This window comes from Mustela nigripes, chromosome 1 (assembly GCF_022355385.1).
Source record: "Mustela nigripes isolate SB6536 chromosome 1, MUSNIG.SB6536, whole genome shotgun sequence".
NCBI lineage: Eukaryota > Metazoa > Chordata > Mammalia > Carnivora > Mustelidae > Mustela > Mustela nigripes.
Genome location: NC_081557.1, coordinates 30,823,516 through 30,847,466, shown reverse-complemented (window position 1 = coordinate 30,847,466; position 23,951 = coordinate 30,823,516). Strand labels below are relative to the sequence as shown.

General features: G+C 39.6%; 1 protein-coding gene across 2 annotated transcripts in view; it reads left to right on the top strand.

The window, feature by feature from the left end:
* NELL1 (neural EGFL like 1) overlaps positions 1-23,540 on the top strand; it is an 833,778-nt gene extending 810,238 nt beyond the window's left edge. For both annotated transcript variants that reach the window (XM_059407011.1, XM_059407002.1), the window contains 4 exons: positions 4,549-4,742; positions 19,001-19,177; positions 21,657-21,881; positions 23,412-23,540. In XM_059407011.1, the coding sequence (XP_059262994.1) occupies positions 4,549-4,742; positions 19,001-19,177; positions 21,657-21,881; positions 23,412-23,462 (647 nt within the window). In that variant the 3' untranslated portion in view covers positions 23,463-23,540. The remainder of the gene's footprint in view (positions 1-4,548; positions 4,743-19,000; positions 19,178-21,656; positions 21,882-23,411) is intronic.
* Positions 23,541-23,951: the final 411 nt, after the last annotated feature.

The window sequence follows — 23,951 nt, the reverse complement described above, 5'->3', positions numbered from 1 at the left end:
CAGGAAACAGAAGTGAGGACAGAAGAAGGAAGGTTGCCTTCCTATTTCAGTGTGGTTACTGTTTTGCTATATTTATTGTACTTTGAACCCAGACTAATGGGCTTTCCCAGATGAAAACTCAACAATAAAATGTGTTCCCTGAGGGGGGAGGTTGCAATTATGTCTTATGCTTACTGAACACCCATGAGACCAAAATTTTACAAAATGGGCTTTATGGTAGTAATGGTTCAAAAACTTTCTAGATTTAAGTAAGTTAAATAAAGACATTGTACAGCCGCAGTGCATTCTGGTGTGCTTTGCACAGAGAAGAGAAAAAGGAAAAGAGATTTCGTCCTTGCCCTCAATAAGCTCACTATCTATCTATGGAGATGGGTAGATTAAATGTGAATTCCTAAGAGATAAATGCAAGGATAGCATTGTGGATAAAGTAGAGTCAGTAGTGACTGATTTGCAGAATGAGAAATGCTGATGTTTGATCCTGATTTTGAAGACGGCACAGGAATGAAGATAGCATAGGAAGAGAAGTGCTTACCTCATCAACTAATTAATTTGTATGTCAACCCATTTCATACAGGCTAAGAAAAAGTGGAGTAGGGATGGGGAGAGCACTCCTGTGATAAGAAAAGACATAACCAAGGCACAGACAGAGAAAACAACACAGACTGTTTGTGGATCATCCATTGTAAGGGATGAGACAGAAGCTAACAATTGAAGTGTTAGGTCAAGGCTTATATGATATTCCAGGAGTTTAAATCTTCTATTATAGACATCAGTGATCCACTGAGAGATGGTAAGTAGAGGAGTGACGGGACAAGTTTGCTTTTTAGAATGCCACTCCCCTGTGAAAGGTGTTTAGAGTAGTGATTCTTATCTGGCTGAACAGAGCCCAGATGTCTGGATCCTACTTTACACCAATTAAATCAGTCTCTAGTGGTGGTGAGCCTGGGCACCAGTCTCCTCAAATGTTTCTGTCAAGCCCACCATCAAAAATCATGGGATTAGAGTGAGAAGTGATTGGAGTCAGGAAGACCAGATAGGAGGCTAATGCAGTAGTCAGGGACATGTGTGAAGAGCTGAGCTAAGACAGAATTCAGAGAAATCTGAATTCTGTTTTTTGTGATTACATGGGTGTTGAGCCATCAGTTTATCTATCAATTAACTCTATCTGTATCTTCTGAACATCCGAACTGGATTGTAAATGTGATGAGACAAGTGTAAGACTGAATATTTTAGTTACCACTTTCAGCAAAAACTGAGGAGTGAGAAAAATGCAAAATCACTTTAGTATTGTTCCAAGACAGGATATATCACCAACATTCTCACTGTGATGGGAGTTCAAGGAGGTGAAAGATTACTATGAGTTAGTACAATATTAAGAGATGCTTAATTGAGGAGACAGGGCTTGAATTTTGTCTTAAATATCTTATTTGATTTTGAAAAGACCATAAATTGGAGTGCCTGCATGGCTCAGGCGGTTAAGCCAATGACTCTTGATTTGGGCTCAGGCCATGATCTCAGGATTGTGATACTGAGTGGGGTTCTGGGCTCTAGGCTGTGTGCATGGAGCCTGCTTAAGACTCCCCCTGTCCCTCTCCTTCTGTCCCTAATCCCCTCCCTGCTCACATGTGCTCTTTCCCTCCCTCTCCCTCTCTAAATAAATAAATAAATAAATAACTGATCAGAAATGAGTTGGGTATGGTTTTAAAGATTTTTTTTTAATTATTTATTTGACAGAGAGAGAGAGAGAGAGAGACAAAGAGGGAACACAAGCAGGGAGAGTGGGAGAGGGAGAAGCAGGCTTCCCGCAGAGAAGGGAGCCTGATGTGGGGCTCCATCCCAGGACTCTGGGATCATGACCTGAGCCGAAGGCAGACACTTAATGACTGAGCCAGGTGCCCCAGGTATGGTGTTAAATAGGTGATAAATAAGCATCAGAGAGGCTAAATAATGTGACCAAAGACATATAGTCATGTATAAAATGCCTTGTATGTAGTAATCACTCAATTAAATAGAAGAGTATGGTTTCAAACAGGGGTCACTTGATTCCCACATCCAATGCTACTTTTAATTGGGAAGAGTTAGAGGAATAAAACTGGCGAGATGAGAAAGGTTTCTAGGTAGGAGCACATAATGGTCAAATGTGTTGGGGACAGCATGGACTCTATGAGGAAGAGTGAAGATGTAACTGAGGTCAGATTATAGTTGACTTGTGGTCTAGGTATTGTAAGTTGGGTTCATTTTCACAGTTTTCAAGGGAGAAAACATTTTTCATTAATTAAATGTCTTTACTGAGGCTATGTCAGATGGGACACAGACAAAAAAAAAAAGTCTTGAAATAAGCTTCTAAAAATATTGTATGAACTCCATCACACTTTCTGCTTTGTACCTCTGCTGTGAAGCCAAGTTTTATACCAGTAATGCTACATGCAGACAGCAAGGAAAGATAGGTCATTTCTTTCTCGTTATGTTTAAGTCACAGTAGTTTCAAATTTCTAGGAAATTTGGTCATTATGTTTTCAGAATTTTGACTAAAAAGAACCCATGTAAGATCTTATCCTTGAAAATGAGTTTCAGTATCCAGGTGGTAAATAGTTGAAGGTAGATAAAACCACACAACATTCTAGTATGCTGAAGGATGACTTGAGACCTTGAGTTGGCACAGAAAAGAACTCTCCTGCATGTATTAGAAGGCCCAGGATACATCCCTTGCTCTAACATGGTACTAGATGTGTGACCATCCACTCATCTCTGTGCCTTAGTTTCCTCTTTTGTAAATGAGACTGTTTCTATCTTGCAATCGTATGGCATAACTCACAGAAAATCTTTGAAAAACTTTGAAACAATATCTAAGTACAGCACACTACCAGTAAAATTGATATTATGCCTTTTTAAATGCTTTATTGCTCTGAGTACTTTAAGAAAAAATGCTACTTTTTATTATTTTTTTCTTTAATTTAGCCATAACCCTTAACTAAATGCCTATAAACTTATACATATTTAACTCGAAATTTAGTGTGTAGAACAAGTTAATTTATACTGATCTTAATCTAACTTACTATATTGGGTATAAATAGGTTAAACCTCCCAGTCGGGGTGCCTGGGTGGTGCAGTTGATTGAGCCACGGACTCTTGGCTTCAACTGGGGTCATGACCTTGGGGTCGTGGGATCGAGCCCTATGTCAGGCTCCACGCTCCATGTGGAGATTAGAACTCTTCCCTCCTCTCTCTCTGCCCCTCCCTGCCCCCTCAAATAAATAAATAAATCTTTAAAAAAAAAAAAAAAACAAAGCCTCCCAACCAGAAGCCTACCAAAAGTTACTTCTGTGTACTTCCATGTTGCCTTGTTATCACCATTGCAACATCAGCATTTTACACATCATCACCAACTTTTATAATATCCAGTGTGCATAAAGACATTGTGTGTAGAAGACTTGCTAAAAATATACTAGAATCAGTGGTATCAGCATCTGAAGGATACTTGAAGGACATAGAAGTAGATTAATCAATGGAGCAGAAGATTCTGACAGACAAATGACCAGTATCTTTAAATAGTGTAAAGACTGTCATAAATAAAGAAAAATCAAGTAGACTTTCCTTGAGTGGTCTCAGAGCTAAAACCAGTAAGTAGAAGTAAATGGAAAATATAGTTCATTTCAATTTAAGGAAGACATTTCTAAAAGAGTTATTCAGTGATGGAATTGGCTGTCTTTTGAGGTAATAGATGGCCCACTGGAGAAAGGCTCAATCCAGGACTGGACAGCTCTGTGTTTGGGATGTTGTTAAGGTCACTCAAGCTTTGAATGTCAGAGAAGGCTGACTGGATTTATGCTTTCCTTCCATATTTAGCTGTCATTCAAAAACAGCAAAATATATGTGTGTCTTCCATCAGCATCCATGCCATGCCTACAATAGCTCTTAGATGGGTTTTTTTGTGGGAACAGAAATGTTTTTAGCCCTTAGGATGGAAAGGATTCGATTAGGCAAGGCACTTACCAGGAATTATTCCCTCTTCTTTCACCCTTAGCCCGAGGATCTGGGGGCAGTCTAATTGGTTCAGGGTTGTCCTAATTGCCCACTTGTTCCTAATAAGTGGCTAATCTATTCACATCTTTACTAAAAGACCCAGATCTCCATAGGGTGTATCCACACTGTTAATGAATTAGCACTATTTATGGCCTCTGGACGGTATACTTCTTGGGAATATCTTAAAACTAATTTAGAGCTGCTACTGGATAATTTAGTAATTGGAGTCCCACAGCTGCAGGTTCGAGTATCAGACCTGCCACCCATTAGCTATATGACAGTTATTTCATGTTATTTCACTCCTTTGAGCCTCAACCTTATTATTTGCAAAATAGAGATAAGAAAAGATGCTCCCACGCAGAGCTGCTTTGCAAAGTAAATGAGATAATGCATATGAACAACTTAACACGGTACCTGGCACAAGGTAAATGCTCAGCAATGTTAATCAATGCTATCATAAAGGGTTACTATTTTCTAATAACAATCTTGGCTAGATTCTGAAGCTCTGTGCCTTCTTTATTGCAGACATTGATGAATGTGCCTTAAGAACTCACACCTGTTGGAATGATTCTGCATGTGTCAACCTGGAAGGGGGCTTCGACTGCCTCTGTCCCTCTGGGCCCTCCTGCTCTGGTGACTGCCCCCATGAAGGAGGACTGAAGCGCAATGGGCAAGTGTGGACCTTGAAAGAAGACAGGTGTTCTGTCTGTTCCTGCAAGGTAAGGCTCATTGAGGGCAGCGGGAACTGGAACTGTTCTTTTCTTTCCTTCACTCTCTCTTACACCCCAGTGCTTTCCCCCAGGTGTTGACTTGTGGGTCTACTCTAGTTTCTGAAAAAGCTTCTCCTGTTCTAACCCTTGCTACAGCTAATGATGCTGCTGAGTGGCAGCAACCCTGTTTTGAGCTGATTACGCTGTTCGTGAGAAGTAAGGTGTGTAGTTGAGAAGAAACAGCAGAGCACAGAGGGACTGGGCCAGAAAAGCCAATGTTAGTCCTTCCACTGAATGCTTGCAGTGCCTTTCGGGCTGTCTGGGTGAGAGCTTTCATGAGCCCTCATCCCACAACACAAACTTGCTGATTAAAATGACCCTTTGCCTGAAATGATTACCTGCGTGAACTCTCTCATTTTTGGGGGTGATGCCGTCCAGAAAAGCAAGGCTCACAGGCATGCTTCCAGAGGTCAGAGACAGGTGGACCTCTGTTCTGAACAAATGGTAATGATTGTATGAGACCATTTGGTAAATGATGTCTTCTTGTTTGTGTTGCTGGGCTGACTATTCTTTACATTACGTTCTTTGGAAAAGTAAGCTTAATGCTTATGAAAATAAAATTCTGTCATCACGTTTTTGCTTTATGCTTTGCAAAATGGGCCTATTAAAATGATTTCCTTGTGCTTTATTTCTTCTTTTGTTGATCTTACCTATTTCTTTTCCTTTGATATTACTTTACTGTAGCTCTTGCATTGTATTTTTTATGTCTATTGGGATGGTACTTTTTAATCTTGCACTTTATGGGTGTGGGAACCATGAGAAATGACTTGTTGAATAGCCTGTTAGGGAGCTAGTATCCTGATAAGTTCAGAGTTCTCTCTGGAAACAGAGTTAAAACATCATTCAGTTCATTCACCTGCCTTCAAGTCTGCCATACCTCCAAAGGACCTGGGGGCCCCTTTTTAAGAAAGCTAAGCCAAGTGTTTAGATTACCCCGTGAAGCTCATTTTTTTTTTTTTTATCTTACACATTCATCTGGTTCCACACATCCAAACATAGGCCCAGGGACTCCGTATACTGAGTATCTCCCATGTTTGGAGCATTCTGTAATTTAAAAACAGCTTCACACTTAATTCTTTTTTTTTTTTAATATTTTATTTATTTTACAAGTAGGCAGAGAGGCAGGCAGAGAGAGAGAGTGAAGAGGAAGCAGGCTCCCTGCTGAGCAGAGAGCCCAATGTGGGACTTGATCCCACTTTGAGATCATGACCTGAGCCAAAGGCAGAGGCTTTAACCCACTGAGTCACCCAGGCACCCCCACACTTAATTCTTACAACACAGCTTCGAAAGACAAAGCTTTAAGTTTTAGGGCAAATAATGTGCCCTAAGTATCATAAGATGTAAATATCCAAGCAGGGAGTTGAATTGAGTTGAATTTTATTGGCTTGCCCCAAATTTCATAGTTTTCTTATCTGAATACATGTTTTATAAAACTCTACAGATGGGTACCTGCTGATAAATTTAACATGAATTAAACAGTCACTCAAACTTGACCGAGCTCATACTCTAAACTTTGTACTGTGTTAATGATCGCATGGAGCACTGACTCAAAGGACAAAGTTTTTAGTGAAGGAAAAGCTTGTTGTAGGTTAGAATAGTTGAGAAAGTTTTGTGGAAGAGGTTGGCAATTAGGTCTCCATTCAGCCAGCAAAACAAGAATGCAGTTCTTTATTAGTTCTTCTCTAGAAAATACTCTTTTCCCCAAACTTACAAGGATGATCACAACCCCAAATCCTTTTTAGGCTTTATAGGTCTCCAGTCCCCAGAATAAGCACTAGATTTTAGCTGAGTCTTGACTAATGTATGACACCAAAATTTCTTGTTCAGTTTTTGTTTTATTTAAGCCCAAGGGAAGGAAATTACCAATCACTAAAACTTCCCAAAGTTTCATTAATTAATCATCCTAATAATCCAAGCAGTATAAATTTTTATATTCTACTTTGACTCTTAAAATGTCTCCAAAGTCACAAGAGAGGAACAGACCTTGTAATTCTATACTGTTAATATAACTCACCTCCACCACCACCCCACCCCTTAATGAATAAAGTACTGGAAGATTTCTGTACATAAATCTTTTGCTGATTTATTTTCCAGTTGCATTTATTACTCATTAATTACCTAGCTTCAAGAGCTCGTGGAGGGAGAGGAGGGCCTGGACTTAGGAGCTAAATTAAAAACCCTAAATCAAATTCTGTAAGACATTCCCAAAAGTTGAACTTATATGTGACCCTGTTTTTTTTTTTGTTTGTTTTTCTTTCCTGTATTTGCATCTGAAAGTGTTTTATTCCAATTTCAAAAGAAATAGTTTCAGTACTTAAGCATCTAAATGGACTACAATAGCATCAACTTGGAGACTAAGAAATAAAATCAAGGTTGGGACATAAATCCTGGCTCTTTAAGCATACTGTTGTTTCAAATTCAAATAAAACCAAATCACAAAAGAGCAGAATTACCCAAGCCAACAAAGGGTCAAGGCTTACTGTTAAAAGAAGCAGAGTCAGTCTACAGATTCAATGCAATCCCTATGAAAACACCAATAGTATTTTTCATAAAACTAGAATAAATAATCCTAAAATTTGTATGGAACCACAGAGCATTCTTGAAAAGGAACAAGTCTGGAGGTATCACAATCCCAGATTTCAGTTATACCTAAAGCTACATTGACCAAAACATTATGGTATTGGCACAAAAATAGAGATAGATCAGTGGAACAGAATAGAGAGCCAGAAATGAATCCACACTTAAGTGGTCAGTCTACAACAAAAGAAGCAAGACTATATAATGGTGAAGACAGTCTCTTTGATGAATGGTATTGAGAAAATTGGATAGCTACATGCAAAAGAATAAAACTGGATCACTTTCTTGTACTTACACACAAAAATAAACTCAAAATGGATTAAAGAACTAAATATGAGGCCTGAAGCCATAGAATTCCTAAAAGAAAACACAGGCAGTAATTTCTTTGCCATCAGCCTTAATAACATCTTTCTAGACGTGTCTCCTAAGGCTAAAGGAAACAAATGTAAAAATAAACCATTGGGACAGTAATGGAATAAAATTCTTTGGCATAGCAAAGGAAATAAGCAATAAAATGACAAGGCAACCTACATAATGGAAGAAGATATTTGCAAAGAATATATCTGATAAAGAGCTAATATCCAAGATATATAAAGAACCGAGACTAAACACCAAAAATAATCTGACTAAAAATGGCCAAAGACCTGACTCGACATTTTTCCAAATAAGACTCACAGATGGCCCACAGGCACATAAAAAGATGCTCAGCATTGTTAGTCTTTAGGGGTATTACAAATCAAAACCACAATGAGATATCACCTCATCCTAGTCAGGATACGCAGTATCAAAAGATAAGAAAGAACAAATGTTAGCAAGGATGTGAAGGAAAAGGAACCGTTATATACTGTTGGTGGGAATGTGAATTGGTGCAACCACTGTGAAAATCAGTGGGGAGGTTCCTCAAAAGTCAAAAACAGAAATGCTGTATAATCCAATAATTGTACTATGGCTATTTACCCAAAGAAAATGAAAACAGTAATTCGGAAAGATAGACACCCTCCTGTGTTTATTGCCACATTATTTACAATAGCCAAGATATAGAAGTAACCCAAGTGTCCATCAATAGATGAATGGGTAAAGAAGATGTGGTGTACAAATGCACATATGGAATGATGGAATTTTACTCAGCCATAAAAAAAGAATGAGATCTTGCAGATTTACAAGAACATGGGTGGACCTAGAGAGTGCTATGCTAAATCAGAGTAAGGTAACTACCCTGTGATTTAACTCATGTGGGATCTAAAAAAAAAAATGAACAAAGCAAAAAAAAGAAACATACTCATAAATACAAAGAGCAAACTGATGGTTGCTGAAGGAGAGGGGGTTGGGTAAGTGGGTGAAATAGATGTAGGAGATTCAGAGGTATACACCTCCAGTTATAAAATAAATGAGATGGAGATGAAAAGGACAGCATAGGGAATATAGTCAATAATATAGTATGGTGACAGATGCTTGACTCTACTTATTGTGCTATATAGTGTGTGTGTGTGTGTGTGTGTGTGTGTGTGTGTGTGTGTAAACTTTATGTTATATAGTTAATGTTGTGTCTTATATATTGAGTAATGTATAGAATTGTTAAATCAATATGTTGGACATTTCAAACTAATATCATATGCCAACTATACTTCAATCAGAAATTTTTTTAAAGGTTTTTTTTTTTTATTTATTTATTTGACAGACAGAGATCACAAGTAGGCAAGAGGCAGGCAGAGAGAGAGGGGGAGGCAGGCTCCCTGCTGAGCAGAGAGCCCGATGCGGGGCTCAATCCCAGGACCCTGAGATCATGACCTGAGCTGAAGGCAGAGGCTTTAACCCACTGAGCCACCCAGGCACCCCAATCAGAAATTTTTAAAAATGCTTAGGTTTTCAGGAGAAACAGGTGATGGCAAGGTGATGGCATCATGAAATTCTCAGGCAGTTTCAGATAAAATCACCTTCACTTGATGAAAAAGGAACTAATATGGGATTGAGGTATAAATATTATAAAAATGGGGGTGGGGAGTGCAGACTAAAAATACCCACTTGAGGTATTACACTGAGCGAGACAAGTCAATCAAAGAAAGACAATTATCTTATGATCTCCCTGATATGAGGAAGTTGAGAGGCAGAGTGGGAAGTTTAGGGGGTAGGGAAGGAAAAAATGAAACAAGATGGGATTGGAAGGGAGACAAACCATAAGAGACTCTTAATCTCTTATGGCCCACAGGCACATAAAAAGATGCTCAAACGGAGGGTTGCTGGGGGAGGTGGGTAGGGAGAGGGTGGTTGGGTTATAGACATTGGGGAAGGTATATGCTATGGTGAGTGCTGTGAAGTGTGTAAAGCTGGCAATTCACAGACCTGTACCCCTGGAGCTAATAATACATTCTATGTTAATTTTAAAAAAGAATATCCACTTGAACAAAATTAGATCACACAATTGAAGAAACATTTAGATAAAACTTCTCTAGACCTTCAAGGCAAGAGCTCAAACAAGATAGGCAAAAAGGCAAGATCATTAAACAACAGAAAGAGGAGAGTGGCTCTTGGAGAAAGAGTTGAGGGGAAAAGCTATGCATTACGAAAACTAGTTCAAAAGCTTCTTGGAATCAAACCTGTACTGATGCCATGGAGATGAGGGGAAAACCCATCAATTTTGAGGAGGAAAAGTGGAGGAAAAACACGATTATGTGGTGGATATGGAAACTGACAATAATAATTTAGCACACAGTGGGTTTTCTGAAGAGAAAAGCACAACAAATGTAGCAAACCAATTTTACAGATAAGAGAGAAGGATGACTGTGATTTGTACACCAAAAGGACTCTATTACTGTAACAAGACCAATCCATATAAAGCCATTAGGACCAGTACTACTTCCATAGGCATCAGGGCAAGATTATGTTAACATAGCATAGGAAATTTCAGATTGGCTTCAGACTTTCCTCCAAAGCTCAAGATGTCACTTTGTGACCTTGAGCAGATGACTTAGCATCAGAGCCTTTTTCATCCGCTGTACAATGAGAAGAGTGGTTAGATGATGTCAGAAGTTCTTTCTGGCTCTAGAATTCTCTAAGTCTGGAAACATCAGCTAGTGACATTTATGCCCTCTGTATTCTCTTTCACTCTTTCCAAAATGTTTTATTTGGGGCTTAACATCATTATTCATGGAGACCTTTCAAATCCTCTCCAGGATTTTCCCTTTTCTTTCTTGCCAGCACAGATATTTCTGTATTTACTTTACAGTATTATGTATACATTTATTTGCATATTTTACATTGAAGTAAGATTAGTTTGTCATCATATACAAATTATTCTTTTGAATTCTCTACAATACAAAGAGCAATTATTTGGGTCAGTTTCATTTTTGAAGGTTTAAATACTTAAATGGTTTAAAAATAACCTGGATTATACAAGAAATTACATTTTTCCACAAGGTTTTTAGCCCTTCTAACACCTGCTTAGAAATGTCAGCCTTCAAGATGTCTGAATAACACTATAGGGCTGAGTATACCAGCATTAGTCTTTTGAGTCCATTAGTTTTATGTACATAATTGTAGGAATTTTTCTTAAAGTTTTCTTGAAACAGAAGTTTTACATGAAAATGTTGTACTCCTGTGCTGAGGTGTCCTATCATCTAATTCTGTTATTTTATCCATTTTAGATATAAAATGCAGCAATGAAAATTTTAAATATATAAATATATATGAATTATATGTATAAATATTCAACAGAGAAGGTTTATAAATAGCAGAGAAAAAATGGTAGAGTTGGAGTGAAATTCTTGTCAAAGTCTTTCCCTAGTTTTTGGTTTCATATGTAATTTCAGGGCACCCTTACCTTGACAAGAAGCAGATGAAACACCTGCAATGAATAATTAGGGCATCCAAGAAAATGTGCATTTAAGTAGGCACTATTGAGTGATAGCACACAGTGTAGTCCAACATAATTTCTCCTGTGACTTTGCCACATATTATCTGAAGTTCTAATAAGATTTAGAAAAGTCTTAATTTGATTTATATAGGACACATGGCAATGAAGAGACCTGGTGTGGAAGAGAGGGCAGGGGCAACAATAATGTCATTGATAATTCTGTATAGATACTTTTGGGCAGTTCCTTTCTCCACCCCAGGATCATGCCCCATCATAAGGGTGGAGGTAGAAATGAGCTAACATTTCCCATGTGTCTGGCACTCTGTGTATCGCCTCATACTTTGACAGCAATCTCATGAAGTAAATATAATTATCCCTTTACAGAAGAAACAGAAACTCAAGTTTCACACAAATAAGTAGTGACAGTAGAAGTAAAACTGAGATACCCATGACAAAATCACCAGGTCTCTTCTTGAAGAAACTGGCTCCCAGCCCTACTGCTCTGCGTGGCTGTGGTTCTGTGAATTCTGCAAGATATTTTACATCTCCAAGCCATGGCTTTATCAGTATGACTGGGTTAATATCTATGGACACATTTACCCTGAGAGTGAACTAAGATAAAGATATGGTTGAAGTACTCAACTCAGAGCCTTGCAGAGAGAGCTGTCTCTCCAGGAGTAATCACTTAGCAAAAAAAAAAAAAAAAAAAAAAAAAAAAAAAAGAGTCAAAGTTATTTTAAAGACCACTTCTCCCCTTGAGGGTCAATACACCAGGTTAGCTACCAGTGTTTCATGCCCATTGAAAGAGGTCTTGAAACATGTCTACCACTTAATTGAGTTCAACAATAAAGCCACATCAACACAAATGGATTTGGGCTTTTGTTTAGATGCCATACGCTTCCTTGACAGTGACAGTGATTTTATGCACCTTCAGACCACTTAGTTGATTAGGGAAAAGACTGCTGAATTGCTTGGAACCCATGTTCTTCTAGCATTACCCAAACTACTGATACCCAGAGTGAAAAATGATTCTCTCTCTGGACTTGACCCCTAAATCTTAGTTACAGCCCAGTTTCTTTTCACAGATACCCATCTGTGGCTCTTCCATTTATAAATTTGTCAAGAGCTTTAGGAGCACATCTTTATTTTCTACCTGTGCTACATGGGAAGAGAGAGAGGTCTCAGATTTATTAGTGTCTAGGAACCTGCAGCATTTTAGTATGCTTATGTCGTGGCCGTATTTATATTTTTGATTGTGGAGATGAACAAGCAAATGGGTATACAAACAATCGCCTGTTATGCCCTGGTAGAGTCATGAACAATTTGTTAAAGAAACATAGAAAGGGAAAGTATACTCTATCCTAGGAAGATAACAGAAAGAAGTAAGGGAGACGTCACAGAGGAGGTGAAGTTTGAGTGAGACCCTAAGGATGAGAAATTTAGCCAAGGAGAGAGAGATGGGAGGAAAGTGAATCCCAAAGAGGGACGAGCAAGACCAAAGAAGCAAAAACACTACATGTGTTCTGATAAGGAAAATGTGAAGTAAATGATGAGCTTTGACTATAAGAAAAAAAAAGAAGAGGAAGAATATGGGAAGGGTGATAAGCCTGGGGAGATAAAGGCTAGGGACACAGACAGACGATGGAATTTAGACTTAACTTGTGGGCTGTAGAGGATCATGAGTGACTTTTTGTTTAGGATTGGCATGGCCCAATCAGGGTCTGATCCACAGCACAACAGAAAGACTGAGGAGATCAAAACTAAATGGAGAAGTTTCGGGAGCATACAGATGAGAACCTGAAGGAGAGATAGAGAAGTAAGATCACGTGAAAGATAACAGAAACTAAGTGATATGTCCTGAGGAATGGTGATGTCAGACTCTCAACCTCTGGGGCAATGTGTGCCCTCATTCTGTGGGCAGAAGAGAAGCTCAAGACCGGCATGTTTGAGACTTAGCATCCCCATTTTCTTGGACAAACAATTTCAGGTGCCACTGACAAGAGAAAGAGCCAGCGTCTTCAAGTTAGGCTAGTGCACACTGGATAAAGGTCAGACACAATACTGACTCCTGCACTATTACCTACTCTGGCGACTATTAGTAGAAAGTGGCAGAAAAAGAACATGCTATGCGGGCCAGATTTCATTTCTGTGCTTCCTACAGCATTGTTTTATCTTGATTTGTTTTGTTTATTGAAATGTGACTAGCACGCATCCTGAAACTAAGTGGAGTACTGAAGACTCGAGCAATGCCAGGTCTTGAGTTTTTCTGGCAATGATGGAAGTAGATAGGGATATGGATACCATAAATAACCAGTCACCCTCCACATCGTCATAAACAGAAGGAGGGTAAAGTGGGGAGGAACTTTGCCAGATTATCTGGAATGCTGTCATTTGACCTGGCCTCATATGAGCCTTTGCCCAGAAACTGAGGAAGGTGACCACGGTAGGGAAACCTAAGGGGTTCCTGTGTTTCCTTCAGACAAGAGGGAAGCTCCATCTGCTGGGAGCTTACAATAGAATTGACCCTGCCAGTCTCCATGTGGCTCTCACTCATACAGTGAAGAACAGGGATGAGTCAGCTTGTGCCTGGGGCCAGGGTAGAGGTTAGTTTTCTGAAATCCTGCAGTTTACTCAGAAAACTGTTCTGCTTTGCTGTCTGAACCTAACCAGCAATATTGTCAGTACCTTCCTCTCTAGAGTGTTGTTGATGGCAGGAGAGTTGGCTGTGAAGTCCCCAAGATTGTGTTTCATTTTCTTTGAAGATGAACAAGGTGCCAAGTTTATTTTCCCTCAAAACTCGAGGGGTTCTCTCAAGGAAGAGGGTCTTCTTTTCCATTCCCCTGACTTCCACTGTGCCATTCCAAACCCTGCCTTTCTTTGCAGAACCTTAAGGGTAATGCCATGCTAATCCCCCAGTGGACTGGGTTACCTTATTTCTCCATCAGACATTCTTAAACTTTCCCATGCACCAGAATCCCCTGGAGGGCTTGTTAAACATTGATCACTAATTCTACCCCTCGACGTTCTGGTTCAGTGGATTGGGTTAGAGCCCAACAGATTTCATTTCTAGCTAGTTCCTGGGAGATTCAAATGCTGCTGGTCAGAGAGCTACTCTTTGAAAACCATTGCCCCAAGAATCCTTCTGATTTCAGTTTGCATGGAAGTCCTTTTATCCTACCGCCAGCCTCCTCATGATACAAGGAAGCAGCATGTTGGAAAATCATTGCTATCAAAGTCCAGAGTACGATCTAGTTCCTATTTTTACATTACTCTGCTATGTGGAAAAGTCCTTTCCCTTCTCTGGTCCTGATTTCCTCTTCATTAACATGAGTTGGATTCAATGACTGGTAAAGGTTTTATTAGAGAGGTGCTAATTAGAGAGGGCTAATAGACTAGTTGTGGGATGTAACCTGGAGACAAAATTAATATTTTGTAAATAAGATTGGCTAGCACACCACAATAAATTTGAATGTGAGATGATAGAAGAGATGGGTGGGTCTAGAGTACCACTCTGAATTTTACCCTTTATATCAGAGATCAAAACATTTTCTGTAAAGAACCAGACAGGCTTTGCTTATGTACAGTCTCTCCTCACATACTGAACTCTGCATTTGAGTGTGAAAACAGCCACAGACAATATGTAAATGAATGAGGGAAACTATGTTCTTTTTTTTTTAAGTTTTTTTTTTTTTAACTTTTTTTGTTTATTTGACAGAGAGAGAGAGCACAAGTAAGCAGAGCGGCAGGGAGAGGGGGAGAGAGGGAAGCAGGCTCTCTGCTGAGCAGGGAGCCTGATGTGGGGCTTGATCCCAGGACCCTGGAATCATGACCCGAGCCGAAGGCAGCTGCTTAACCAACTGGGCCACCCGGGCAGCCCTTTTTTAAAGATTTTATTTTTATTTATTTGACACAGAGAGAGCGATCACAAGTAGGCAGAGAGGCAGGCAGAGCAAGAGGAGGAAGCAGGCTCCCTGCTGAGCTGAGATTCCCAATGCAGGGCTCAATCCCAGGAACCCAAGATCATGACCTGAGCCGAAGGTAGAGGCTTAACCCACTGAGCCACCCAGGTGCCCCGGAAGCTGTGTTCTTATTAATAAAACTTTATTTACAGAAACAGGTGACTACCAGAATTTGGACTATAGGCATCACTTTGCCTAAACCCCAGGTTAGATTATTATTCAATTTCCATCAATAATTTTAAGTCCAGCTTCTTGATTTAGAAGTTTCCAAACAATGGCAGGGGAAAAAAAGTGATATTTTGCAATCTACAGTAAATAAATTAAACTATTCCCGTAATAAAATGTATAATTTATAATATAAAACCCATAACTTTCCATGGCATTATAAGAATAAATTCATATTTTATTTGCTAGGAAGGTATATATCCCTGCTTCTTAAAATTCAGGAGCAATTTAAATATTACAATGGTTATTAATTGTTTATAGCTGAGCTTTCGTTACAAAACTGCAGAAAAGCATTTAGCTTCTATGGCAGAAGGGTGGGAAAAATACATCTTGGGCATGTAAATGGGGCTTGTTCTGATCACCCCAGCTGGGATAGAGGTCAAGCTCAGGGAATGACCCCAGAGATGTACCACGAGAAGGATTACTCACCATCTCTCAGCTCCATTTCCTTGCCAAGTTTGGATTCTAGTGTGGTTGTGTTCTGTGAGCTGAGGTTTTGTAATGGCATTCTCACTGAATTAATGGAGCCACCTGTGACATTTTCATTATTAAAAATGATTTTCTTGACAGTTACTCTGTAATTCAAAAGGCAAAATGAACATAGCCATTGTTCTAAAATATGTTAGAGACTAAGAGGGGCCTATTTGGCATTTTCCCATAATTGATGAGATATGAAATTGCTTTATTTTGCACTAACCCTGGAGGCTATCCACTTATTCTCATTCATTCTTTTAATCCCCACATGTGGCAAGAGACCTGACATTCTGATTGGGCCTCATTGCCTGTGGTACAGTAACCTATTCTAAAAGAAAATGTCCCTGTTTGATAGGGTTTGTGAACATAGTTATGTGGGTTACTGAGGCCTAGTCCTTCTATACTTGGGGAGAGTAATATTGTGACCTCAGGAGCTGAGCTGACCAAATGGTTTTACATTGTAGCTACCATTACTTTTCTTAACTTCTTGGCTAAAATAAATTGCTAGGGAGTCATTCGGGGCAATAATCACACAAGCAAAATATGTTAGTAAGTTAAAATAAAGGCCTATTGTTGGAAGATGCCTAGACTCTATTGGTCCAGACTAATTAAAGTCTCTGTCTCAATTCACCTGCTTGACTGGAGTGTGTGTGTGCGTGTGTGTGCGTGCGCACGCGCGCGCATGTGCAAGCACTCACGGCTGTGTGCATTTATATAATCTTTCACCTCTTGATATCTGGAAAATTATGATTTCCTGTCATTTCCTGCAGTAATAGAAAAAATGCACATGCTTTGAGGGAAAGCATTTTTCAGCCTGTTATTATATACATAGCCAGCATGTCTCCTTTCCATTTTCCACAAAAAATGTAAAGCACTTAAAGATTTCCACATTTGCTGACAGTAAACTTGTCTCAGCAAGCCCGGTCCTATTCAACATTGTTATCGATGAAGTAGATGAAGACCCTGAGGGCAGGCCCATCAAGTTTGCAGAATTCACAAAGCGGTGAAGGAGGACAAACTATGGGGATGACAGAAACAGCATTTAGAAAACATTGTGACAAGAGGGAGAGATGAAATGGATCTAACAAGCCACTGTACAGTAAGGATAAGCATCAGGTTTTATCCGTGCTGCCCCCCAATAACTAAAAGCACGAAATGGGGATATAGGGCTTAATGATGTTTTAGTCTCCATTAAGTTCAATATCAATCAACACCATGACATAACCACAGTTAAGTAAGGATGTAAATACTGAAATCAGCCTGCATTAAAGAAAGTACCGTACTTAAAACAAGGTGACCGGGAGTCCTAGTTCACTGTGTTAGTCAGACTGTTACTGAAGAATTACATTTAGTTCTTTTACTCAACTACCTCATTTGAGAAATGGAGTATAAATCATACTCCATAGAATTATCAAGACCAAATGTGCTACTGCATATAAAAGGCTTAGCACAATGTATGTATGGCCCCAAATAAGTGTTAAGATGATGATGATGATGATGGTGGTGGTGGTGGTGGTGGTGGTGGTGGTGAATATTATTACTATTGGAAATACTTGAAACTGTTGAAGATAAGGCAACTATAACAGTAAAAGGACAGAGAACTAGTGGGACTGGTCAAAAAATTAGTGATGTTTAATTCAGAGGCGAGATGATTCCATGGAGACATAAATGCTGTCTTCTAAGAACAGAAGAGTTGAAAATGTGACAGAAGGGATTGGGAGTTCTATGACTAGCAGTGGTGTGAGCAAGTCTCAATGGATAGAGGCAACCAGAAGTCCAGTTTTTCAACTTCAGACATGAACAGAGATAGGGTCTTCAGATGCCTTCCATATGGTGGCTTCCCTGAGACTAGAGAGCTTCAAGCACAGGCTTGATGACTTTTGAATATGATTGTTGTAGTGACAGTTCAGTATAGGCCCAGGTGGCTTGGTTATGTGTCCTGGAAGGTACCACTGACTCTGAGAGTCTTTGGTTTTGTCAATATTCAGCAGAGCAGTTATCACCATAATTGGTGGTCTTACCTTACATTTTCAGCGCCTTTATCGTCTGAGGTGAGAAATTACGTGAGCGACACACATATAATGGGGACAGACGGCAAATGTGCAGTCTTAATGTTTGAACGCTGTTGAACTTCATGTCTTTATGAGTATGAGTGTTCAGGGCCATTACTCCAGAAATTGTACTGTGCCTGTTATTTGGGCAACTGCCTCAAGGTGGAAGGTGGCACCTGATCTGAGCCCCTTGTAATAAGCACCCTAAAGCCTGTGTTAGAGAAGAAAAATTGTTTTGAAACTGGAAGCCCTGACAGTGTTCCTTAGACATTGCTAACACTGGATAAATCATTTAGCAACTCTGGGCCTCAGTTAATTCTTCTGTGAAAAGGGTAGAGTCATCCTTCCCTCCCAGAGTTGAGAAGGGGTACGATTCAATGAATGCCTTTGAATGCATTTCGTGGCATCATTGTGAACTGGTAAAAATTCAGTAGCATGATTTTCTACTCAAACGAGTTCTTGAGTGTATATGCATTTTAACTGCTTAGTTTAATTGAATTCTACTTAGAAATGTGATTTTTGAGGGGCGCCTGGGTGGCTCAGTGGGTTAAGCCTCTGCCTTTGGCTCAGGTCATGATCTCAGGGTCCTGAGATTGAGTCCCACATCAGGCTCCCTGCTCAGCGGGGAGCCTGCTTCCCTCTCTCTTTCTCTGCCTGCCTCTCTGCCTACTGTGATCTCTCTCTGTCAAATAAATAAATAAAATCTTAAAAAAAAAAAAAAAAAAGAAATGTGATTTTTTTTTTTGAAACATTAGGGGGGAAAAAAGTTTCAAAGGACATACTGACTTTTTTAAACTTATAAATATCTCTGTGTTTATGTGGGCTGCTCTGCAGGCAAGACCAGAGAAAGGGTGTGTGTGTGTGTGTGTGTGCATGGATGCATGGATGCATGTGTGCACACACGCACACAGTGCATATGTTTTGAGCAAAATGAAAGGTGGCCAGGGGAGTACTTGGACTCTAAGAAATCTTTCCTGTGTGCTCTGTAAAGTGTTTATGAGGTTTGCTTTTCATAGTGCTGCTACTCTGTTTCTCTAATGATAGAACCTCCTTCACCTCATTTCTAAACAGGACGGAAAGATATTCTGCCGACGGACGGCTTGTGATTGCCAGAATCCAAGTGTTGACCTTTTCTGTTGCCCAGAGTGTGACACCAGAGTAACAAGTCAATGTTTAGATCAAAATGGACACAAGCTCTATCGGAGTGGAGACAACTGGACTCATAGCTGCCAGCAGTGCCGGTGTCTGGTACGTCGGCTTCCCTGACGGGCTGTTATCCCTCTTCCCTGAAACAGTTGCTAACTCAGTTGCCCATGGGCTTGAGTTTCCTGCTCTTTGCGATGCTATTCAGGGAGCTTGAGTCTTGTGGCTCTTAAGGGGCAAATGCTCTGCCTGAAGACATTCAGATTCTACTATTCAAAGCAATATACAGAGACAGGCTAGGGGGATGGGTGATATAGGTGATGGGGATTAAGGAGTGCACCGTGATGAGCTCTGGGTGATGGATGGAAGAGTTGAATCCCTGTACTGTACACCTGACATGAATATAATGGTATGTGTTAACTATACTGGAATTAAAGCTTCTATAAAACCCCCAAACCAAAAACAATATACAAGACAAAAAGTATGTGTTTATGGGTCAGATTTGGCCCAACTTGGGTTAGTTTTCAACTGCCAATTTTTGGCAAAACCAGATCAAGAAAAATAGCCCCACAACAGAAAGTCTTCAGGGCCCTGACTGGGACCTGTAGTTCTTATAGAGCCCAACTTTGATTCCCTGGGCCCTGACCATTGAAAGTCTCAATATGAGAGATAACAGAACACAGCAGAAATATAAATATCACGGATTGAGTCAGAGAGACCAAGAATTCAGTCTTACTTCTCCCACATGCTAGCTCTGTGCTATTAATTTGGACAAGTTCTTGTGTTGCACTGGTCGTTCTTTCCTTCATGGCACACAAGGGATACTAAGCACTTTGGAGTTCTGCTCTGATGATAAGAAAATATACGTGAAGCACAAATACAGCCTTTGGCATGTAGAAGGTCCTTAGTGCACAATAATGACTATTGATAGTATTTCCTGGATTGAAAACTCTGTTTTGGATTTGAAGCCTTCCTATAGAAAAAAATTGTAGGTAATTTTGGATTTTAAGATAAAAATATGATTGTTATCATCATATTTGAGATGTCCAGAGGAATAAAACTTAATTGCTGGATCTTGTTCTCTGTGTTTGGAATCATGCCACACACAAAGCTTTCAAAGGACGCAAAGACTGTTGGGAAACATAATCATAGTGAATACGATGTTCCATCTGTGAGGAAGTCATAGCTTTTGGAACCATGTCACAACTAAGTCAACTTATAATGGAACCTATGAGCTGCATTCCATAGTCTAACATTTGCTGAAATTAGTGATTTAGTCTATGGATACTGTATGAAGACAAACATTTAGAGAAATTATATTGTAAATTGCTATCGGATTTTCTAAAGTCTCCTGGCGAATGTGCAGATCATTTTAATAGAATGCATTCTTCTGACTCACTCCTCATACTGAGAAGTATAACTCAGATATATTCAAATCAAAGCCATTTTTTCCCAAGCTCCCATCAAAGGGCAAATAAACCCCATACAACTAGAAAATTAGCTTCCATATCAGTTTGGAAAATTACATTTCTTCTTCAAGAAGCCAGTCATCAGGCACTTAGAAGAATCGGAATTAATTTCAGACATGAAATTTTCAGAGCATTTCAGAAGTGTCTCCACTTCCATCCCCAGGCCCTAAGGCTAATATTTCTTGGGAAAACTGAAGATGTTAAACATGTAGCTTAATAATTACTTGAATATAATGTGGGCCATATTTAATAAATATTTATCAAGACGTTGTATGTGCTAGACTCTGAATGATATAATGGTGAGCATGATAGGTATGGTCTATCACCCAAGGTCATTGTCTTATGAAGCTGACCAAATAATTAGATGTGAGTTTGCACAAACTCCAGTGATTTGTCATGATAACAGAAGAAGAGGCTGCATAAAGGTATAGCCTGCTCAATGGAGTCACAATTGGCAGATTCTGAAACACAGAGGGGCTCCGACTGAACTGTTAACTACTACTAGTTAGTGATGTTACTAGCTAGATGTCATATTGAAAACCATTCTGAAATAGTTCTCTTGATATTACCCAATCTCAATTTTAAATCTGATACTAGGAACTCAGTTCACGAAGTGGGTAAAATACTATTATGCTTCAAGTTTCCCTTTGACCTTCAGAGTAATTAATTTCTCTTTAAACACTAGCCAATACCTTATTACCTATTCACTTACTGCTCGATTGATGAGCATTTTTTGGCCAAAACTCTGCTAAGTATCAGGGAGATAAAGAAACAAGCCCAAAGCCTGCAGGTTCAAAATGTAATGTAGAATTGTACTGGGAGTGATGACGAGGATCCTAAGTGTGACAAACAAAAAAATTAAGGAGTGCAATTGATATACAGGGACAGGATCCATCTCTTTTTGGGGCTGCCCTAGACAGTCAGCAAAAGCACCCTGGAGGAGGTGAAATCTGTGGTAGCTCTTCAAGGAGCTAAGCATAGTCTACCCATACAGGTGGAAGTAAAAACATTCCATAAGGACAGTGACGCGCCCCCTCCCCCGCCCCCTGTAGGACTTTGGGGACAGACTTGTGCATAAGAACATGGATGAGCCATTTTGGGCTTTCTCTCTACAGGAAGGAGAGGTAGACTGCTGGCCACTCACTTGCCCCAATTTGAGCTGTGAGTACACAGCCATCTTGGAAGGGGAGTGCTGTCCCCGCTGCGTCAGTGACCCCTGCCTGGCTGATAACATTGCCTATGACATCAGAAGCACTTGCCTGGACAGCTCTGGCATTTCAAGGCTTAGCGGCTCAGTGTGGACAATGGCTGGATCCCCCTGCACAACCTGCAAGTGCAAGGTAATTGGATGTCCTGAGGACAGTCGAGCCTTGAACCGTTGTCAGAGAGCGCCTGCAGGAGGTCCGTTCCTGATGTTCCAGAATGCCCAGATTCTGAGGGGCCTGGTGAAAACACAGGCAGGCATTTACTTCTCATAGGAGGTTAATATGTCTGAATGGATCATAGCTGTACCGCATAAAAGGCAAACTCCAAATGAACATGGAATAAAAATAGTCCTCTCTCTTGCCTTTGAACTACAGAATTTTAACAATTGACACTAGGACCAATTATGCCTGATTTAAGCTGTTTTGACCTGCATATTAAAAAGAAAAGAAAGAGAGGAAAAAAAGATCTCTTTTCATTGTGGAAAACTGTATAAGCTCTTTCATGAAATTGTCAGTGTTAAAAAAAAAATGTTCTATGAAGTTGTTTGCTTTGTTTAATTATCAGTGCCTTATGCGGGAACCTGAAGCTCTTGCTGCAGGACTTAATTAATTGTGATTATATTCCTGTCTTTTTAGAGGAGTTCCCATGAGGGATCCTCATATGTCTTTAAAATTAAAAACTGACCCCTTTCTCCCTACAATGCTTGTGAAGAGCTATGACTACAGCTGACTTGAAGCAGGGGTTAGGCAGTGTTAGATCTCTGCCAAAATATCTGTTTAAGATTCCCATGATTAAGCATGCTTAAAATATTAGTTTATTTGGTTCTATCAAATTCCTGGCTCATTCCAGACATCAGTGGAAGGTTCTCAACTCATCTTTTTATGGCTGTTATAAAGGCAGATTGGAAAAATGCCACCTTAAGATTCAGCCCCAATAGAAAAAGGCCAGTTTCAAACTTCACATAGCAAAAGAAACATGGTCGTGTGTGTGTGTGTGTGTGTGTGTGTGTGTGTGTGTATGTGTGTGTGTGTGTGTGTGTGTGAGAGAGAGAGAGAGAGAGAGACTGGAGGATGTGGAAACTGTTATTTAGTAGTATTTCTCTGAGGTCATGTTTGAGATTCTTTTAGGGGAATTATAAAAGTATATTTATATTAATGCATGTCCTTGATTTTTAATGAATTTCCGATAATTTATATATCTAAATATGTATTGTTCCCTTCATAGTCATCACGAAGGACTCTATTCCTAATGTACAGACCTTTCTGGAACCCATTTTGGAGTTGCCTTCAGGTCCTTGTGGTACTTGACTAGCTTTGTTAATGATCATTGAGGGGTTTATTTTTGAAAACACTTTTATCTGGAATAAATCCAGGAAGTAAGTGGTGTAAACAACCTAGAAATATAGGGGAGGAGTCCCAAACCTGGTTTGAGCTCAGACAGAGGTATAAAATTATACTGTCAGCAGGAGCTAGCAGGAGGGACTCAAGAGCGTTCCATGTGTCCTTCCTTTCCACTCCTTGTGTAGCCTCCTTCGTAATTTTTCAGTAGCGTTTATGGAGTTTGTGTCAAAACACAGCTATAGTCATTTTGAGTATGAAAATGCACCCTGCTGATTGATAGATAGCCTCTGTCTCATTAGCTAACACTTGTGTCTTGATGCACAGAATGGAAATGTCTGCTGCTCTGTGGATTTGGAGTGTCTTCATAATAACTGAAGAATTTCAAATGGACTCATCATTGTGGGAGAAGAATGGACGAAATGGCCATCCAGCATGGTGAAGAACAGGAGTTGGTGTTGGTTGTTTTTCTGTTTTTTGATTTTTTTTTGTTTGTTTTTTTGGGATTTTTATCACGGACAATTACCAAAGTCTCCATCTGAAGAAGGTGTTTGGGGGTTGCCTTTTGGACCTACCACTTTGTTCATTCTTGCTAACCTAGTCTAGGTGACCTACAGTGCAGTGCTTTTAAGTCTCTGGTTGTTATAAGAAGTTTCCCGTGTTGTAAATCACATGTTTCCCTTATCAGATCATTTGCAAATACATTTAAATAATCTCATGGTAAATGTTGATGTATTTTTTGGTTTATTTTGTGTACGAACCTAATAGAGATTCAGCTCTTTTATTTTTTTTCTTGAGTTTTGGATCAAATTCTACAAATAAAGTTGCCTGTTGTGATTTTGTCCCATCCACTCTATACTTAGTATT